Here is a 5,687-nt window from a genome sequence, read left to right on the forward strand (position 1 = left end):
ACAACTAGGAGATCCTGGAAGAGGAAGATACTATTAATTCAGGAAGAGGAACAACATCTTCTGTTGTTAGTCCATTAGCATAGGGGGTGGGATCCCTTGTGCGTAATGGATAATATCCTATGCTGGAATGTGAGGGGACTAAATAGGAGAAAAAAACAAAATGAGGTGAGAAGGTTTATCCAAACTCACCAAATCAAGTTGTGTAGTCTTCTTAAAACTAGGGCGACGACTCCTAAAATGGGGGCTCTTTACCTTAACTTGTGTCCTAGGTGGTGTTTTACTACCAACTTGTGCCATGCTCCTGGTGGTAGAATAATATTGGATTGGTATCCAGATGTGTTTGAGATAGATATTAGGACTATGAGTGGTCAACCCATACACTGATAAATTTCCCTAAAAGGCATCACTCATAGTTTCTTTAGTTCTTTCATTTATGGCATGAATGATATGAGCGATATGGTAGCTCTGTGGAGTCAGCTGTATGCCTTAGCTGCTGATATCACTCAACCTTGGCTCATTTTGGGTGATTTTAATGCAATAATGGCTATAGAAGACAAGATTGGTTCCCTTGCGGGGTTCTCTGAAATACAGGATATGAGGAATTGTATGACAAGATGCAACTTGAATGTGATAAAAACTCTGGGTAGGCAGTTCACTTGGTCCAACAAGAAAGAAGGGGTGCATAGAGTTTTCACTAGGATTGACAAAGTCCTAGCTAATACCCAATGGGATGATCTGTTTCCCACAACTGAAGCTGGTTTCCTCCTTGAGAGGGATTATGATCACTTCCCTATGATTCTTAGTTTCTACGTAGATAATGCTTAGAAGAGGCCTTTCAGATTTCAGAACATCTGGGACACTGCAAAGGGCATTCTACCCATCATTAAGGCTAATTGGGAAAAAAATGTGAGAGGGTGCCATATGTTTAGACTGATCCAGAGATTGAAATAGATTAAGGCTGATTTGAAGATACATAATCAGAAGGGTTTTACCAACATTGAGGCTATTAATATTCAATGTCACCAGGAGATATTATTGGCCCAAACCTTGCTGCATAATGATCCTACTAGCATCAACCTGGCTATTGAAGAGAAGGATGCTAATGGTAAGTATAGAGTTTCCCACTCACATTATCTCTCTTTTCTTCAGCAAACTGCTAAGTTTAATTAGCTTGAGCTTGGGGATGAGAACTCTAAACTCTTCCATATGAGCATCAAATACAGAAGAAAACAAAATAGAATGAACTCTATTCATGATGTAGATGGTGTATGTATTTAGTTAGTGGATGGTATTGGATGGGTTTCAACAGGCCTTTATTCATTTTAACTCCTCTTTTTTTGGTGTGAAAATGGAGAACATAACATATGTAAAGTCTATAGTGATAGATCAAGGCCCTAGACTTTCAGAGGCACACACTGAAACCCTATTTTGCTCTTTTCAAGATAAGGAGATCAATCATGTTTTGGATTCTATCCTTGTCATTCATCTTGTTTGGATGGTTTTAATAGACAATTCTTTAAGTCAGCATGGCCTATTATCCATACTGAGTCAAGCCATCAAAGATGTTTTTGCAATAGGGAAACTTCTTAAGGAAATAAATGTAACATCTATTTCTCTTGTACGCAAACTTCCTGTTCCTGCTTCAGTGAGTGACTTTAGACCCATAACTTGTTGCTCAGTGATTTATAAATGCATTTCTAAGCTCTTGTGTGCTACGCTTAAGCTTGTTCTTCCTGATATTGTCTCCTCCAACCAAGGAGCCTTTGTTACTATTTTGATTTGTTAAGAAACCATTAAGTTGTACAATAGGGGGATGGCAAGACGATCTTGTCTGTTAAAGTTGGATTTGACGAAAGCATATGAAAATGTTGAATGGAGTTTCATTGGGAGGTCATGGTGGAGCTAGGGTTTCCTTCTCACTTCATTCAGCTGGTGATGACTTGCCTCTTAACTACTCAGTACTCTATTCTAATTAATGGAGTGCCTTCCTCCATTATTCACCTAAAGAGGGGTCTAAGACAAGAAGATCCCTTCTCTCCTCTCTTGTTTACCCATTGTATGGATTATTTCTCCAGAACCATGAAGTTGGTGGCCTCCCATTCTCTCTTTAAGTTTCACACTAGGTGCAGATCAATGGCTCTGAACCACTTAGTGTTTGCAGATGACTTGCTCCTCTTCTGCAATGGAGACACCACCTCTGTGTAGCTTATGCTTGAAGGCTTGAAGCTTTTATCTATTACTATTGGTCTTCAGGTGAATCCTGTTAAATCATCCATCTATAGTTATGGGTTAGACCAGCAAAATAAAGATGAGATTGCTAATAGGTCTGGCCTTAATTTTGATCAGCTCCCATTTAAATACTTGGGAGTTTCTATAAGTGCTAGGAAAATCAAGGTTGGTGATTGTAATCTTCTAGTGGAGAAGATAATGGCTAAAATCAAAGTTTGGAGCTCAAGGCACCTTTCCCTTGTCGGGAGAATGCTGATGAACGACATTTATGTCGCTCTAAGCTTAGGAATTCTTTCTCTTTTTCGCTGTTTTTACTAAATTTAGCATAATTTTATATAAATTTATATGCCTCTCACTAATAAGTTTGATCTTACATAGGTTACATTGGATCATTCCATGGTTTTCAAGGAGAAATAGGAGAGAAGCAGAGTTGTGCGCACGCACAGGTGCTAGAGGTGCGAGCGCACGAAGAAGGAATTATGGAAGAGGAAGGAAATAGATCCCGTGCACACGCACAAGATTTAGTGCGCGCGCACAATACCCCGATATTCGATCAGTAGCTCCTCAAGGATTTCTGCGCACGCACCTCACCAACCTATGCGCGCGCACAGGCATAGTGAAGCCCATTCATTTGCTGCTGCAGTGCCTCGTCGTCTTACAAGTGTGCGCGCGCAAAAAGATTTCGTGCGCGCGCACGGATCTGGGGTTCCAGTTCTTCGCTCTGTGCGCATATACACCACGAGCTATGCGCCCCCACATACCCACAAGGGTGTGCGCACACACAATTTCTGTGCGCACGCACAACGACGCGGGATTGATATTCCTTTGTAATTTATGCTAATTTAGGAAAGCATATAAATAAACATCTTTTCTGATTTGAAAAAACATTCTATTCTAGTTCTAATTTTCAGATTTCCTTAGCTTTTAGAGAGAGACATACTTAGCTTAGTTCAGTGCTTTTGGATTTCAACTTCAATTGTGGAACAATCTCAAGATTTTAGTAAAACTCTTTCTCCTTACTCTTGTCATTTTCATTATTGCTTTGCTCTTTCTTTATTGCTTTTCAGTATTGTTCATTTGTTATTGCTCTTCATTTTCCTTGAAATTAAGAAAACCATAAAAACATGTTTGTTTGATGAGTTGATTCTAAATTCGTTTTTGGATTAATTGGCATAATTAGTTGTTTGATTTCACCATTTAGCTTGATTTCAATTTCCGTGGCTCTAGAGTAGTTTCATTCTAAGGGTAGGGGTGAAGCTTGGGAAGTAATTGGGGAATTAGAATTGAATTGCTGATGACTTTGGGATTAAATTGTAATGTAATGAATAGGATTTCCATGTTTAGCTTGCAAATAGTTGTAAATGCTATGATGGTTATTTGATTGGAGCGTTTATTACTAATTTGTCAAGATATTGAGAATCGGTGAGAAAATATAAGTGAACTTTTTGTTTCACGAGTCATGCTAGTTTTGAGGTGAAACGAGAGCGTGCTATTAGAATTAGTTTGGCATTGCGTTCTAACCGAGAGGCGTTGAATGATGTATTATTGTTTTTTCCCCTTGACTTCATGTAATTGCATAGTCATGGTCGTATTCTATTCACTTTTTCCATTGAATCCGAGTTGATCTCGAATTCCCCTAGCTTATTCCTTCTTGATTAACTTGTTAATTCCCCACATACCCACAAGTGTGTGCACGCACAACGACGCGGGATGGATATTCCTTTGTAATTTATGCTAATTTAGGAAAGAATATAAATAGACATCTTTTTCTGATTTGAAAACACAATCTATTCTAGTTCTAATTTTCAGATTTCCTTAGCTTTTTGAGAGAGACATACTTAGCTTAGTTCTTTGCTACTTCAATTGTGGAACAATCTCAAGATTTTAGTAAAACTCTTTCTCCTTACTCTTGTCATTTTCATTATTGCTTTGCTCTTTCTTTATTTCTTTTCCGTATTGTTCATTTGTTATTGCTCTTCATTTTTCTTGAAATTAAGAAAACCATAAAAAACATGTTTGTTTGATTAGTTGATTCTAAATTCGTTTTTGGATTAATTGGCATGATTAGTTGTTTGATTTCACCATTTAGCTTTATTTCAATTTCCATCGCTCTAGAGTAGTTTCATGCTAGGGGTAAGGGTGAAGCTTGGGAAGTATTTGTGGAATTAGAATTGAATTGCTGATGACTTTGTGATTAAATTGTAATGTGTTAAATAGGATTTCCATGTTTAGCTTGCAAATAGTTGCAAATGCTATGATGGTTATTTGATTGGAGTGTTCATTACTAATTTGTCAAGATATTGAGAATTAGTGAGAACATATGAGTGAACTTGTTGTTTCATGAGTCATGCTAGTTTTGAGGTGACACGAGAGCGTGCTATTAGAATTAGTTTGGCATTGCGTTCTAACCGAGAGGCGTTGAATGATGTATTATTTGTTTTCCCCCTTGACTTCATGTCATTGCATAGTCATGATCGTATTCTATTCACTTTTCCCATTGAAACCGAGTTGATCCCCAGTTCCCCTAGCTTATTCCTTCTTGATTAACTTGTTAATTAGTGTAGAATTGTTAGTTGTTATATTCCAAATCAAATTCCTCTTCTAAGCTAGCTCGTATGTATGTTGTTCCTAGGTTTTGGTTGATGACACACACATTGAAAACTTCCTAATTGTTGTTGCTAATGAATATAGACATGTGAGTGCCTGAGTTCCTATTAGGACAGGAACTCGGAACAGCTACTGGAGTTCCTGAGTTGGAAGCAGTATAAGCTAGTGCATCAAAGCCAACAAAGTCAAGAGAAACAACTCTACAAAACGAGCGTTTTTCAAATACACAAGGAAAGTTATAGTTCCTAGTCCTGAGTTCCTCTGTGAGCATAAGAGGAACTCACCACTGTTCCAGAGCAGGAACAAGCGAAGCTTCAGAGTTGAATGCTTCACAGAAGGGAAGACATATATGTCTAGGTAGTTTACTTTACTTAGATTTTATGTAAAATGTTAGTATGCTAAGTGATATATATAAGGAACTGGAAGAACTTGGATTTACTTATTGTATTTATCAAATGTCTGGCAACAAAGTTTTAAGGAAATTATTTTGTCTAAATAAATATTTCTTTACGTTTAATAAAAATCAGATTTTTCCTAAATTCTTATTTCCTAAATAAAAACAGTTTAAAAATTCCTAAAACTTCTCCTAATATTTTGATAAATTTACAAACAGATTTTAAGTAAAACTTGAGTGATTGACTTGGTCTAAAACACGTCCAGTGGTTGAGGAAGTTGAGTGGGAAGTGGTGTTCCCTTGTTCCTTAAGTCAAGGGACGTGGAAATCAAAGTGGCTGTTAGTTGGCAGTTGAGGTTTTGAAGGGAACAAACCCTAGGGATAAAACTCTATAAAAGCCCAAAACGTTTTCTGGTAAAACACACAAACATTCCAAGAGCTTTGCATTCCTAAAACG

General features: G+C 37.5%; 1 protein-coding gene across 1 annotated transcript; it reads left to right on the forward strand.

Annotated features, from left to right (window-relative positions):
• The first annotated feature begins 456 nt into the window (after positions 1–456).
• On the forward strand, positions 457–4,997 carry LOC130471722 (uncharacterized). The gene is made up of 5 exons (XM_056841994.1): positions 457–810; positions 1,027–1,105; positions 1,509–1,645; positions 2,254–2,442; positions 4,953–4,997. Exons 1-5 carry the CDS (start codon positions 457–459, stop codon positions 4,995–4,997), a joined length of 804 nt encoding a protein of 267 aa, XP_056697972.1.
• Positions 4,998–5,687: the final 690 nt, after the last annotated feature.

Source organism: Spinacia oleracea, chromosome 4, assembly GCF_020520425.1.
Source record: "Spinacia oleracea cultivar Varoflay chromosome 4, BTI_SOV_V1, whole genome shotgun sequence".
NCBI lineage: Eukaryota > Viridiplantae > Streptophyta > Magnoliopsida > Caryophyllales > Amaranthaceae > Spinacia > Spinacia oleracea.

What these genes read in the sequence shown, in the direction of transcription:
- LOC130471722 (XM_056841994.1), top strand. Translation starts at nt 457, where the DNA reads ATGGTAGCTCTGTGGAGTCAGCTGTATGCCTTAGCTGCTGATATCACT. An exon ending in CTATGATTCTTAGTTTCTAC is followed by an intron (nt 811 to 1,026) that starts GTAGATAATGCT and finishes CAATGTCACCAG; the next exon opens with GAGATATTATTGGCCCAAAC. An exon ending in AGATAATGGCTAAAATCAAA is followed by an intron (nt 2,443 to 4,952) that starts GTTTGGAGCTCA and finishes CTATTAGGACAG; the next exon opens with GAACTCGGAACAGCTACTGG.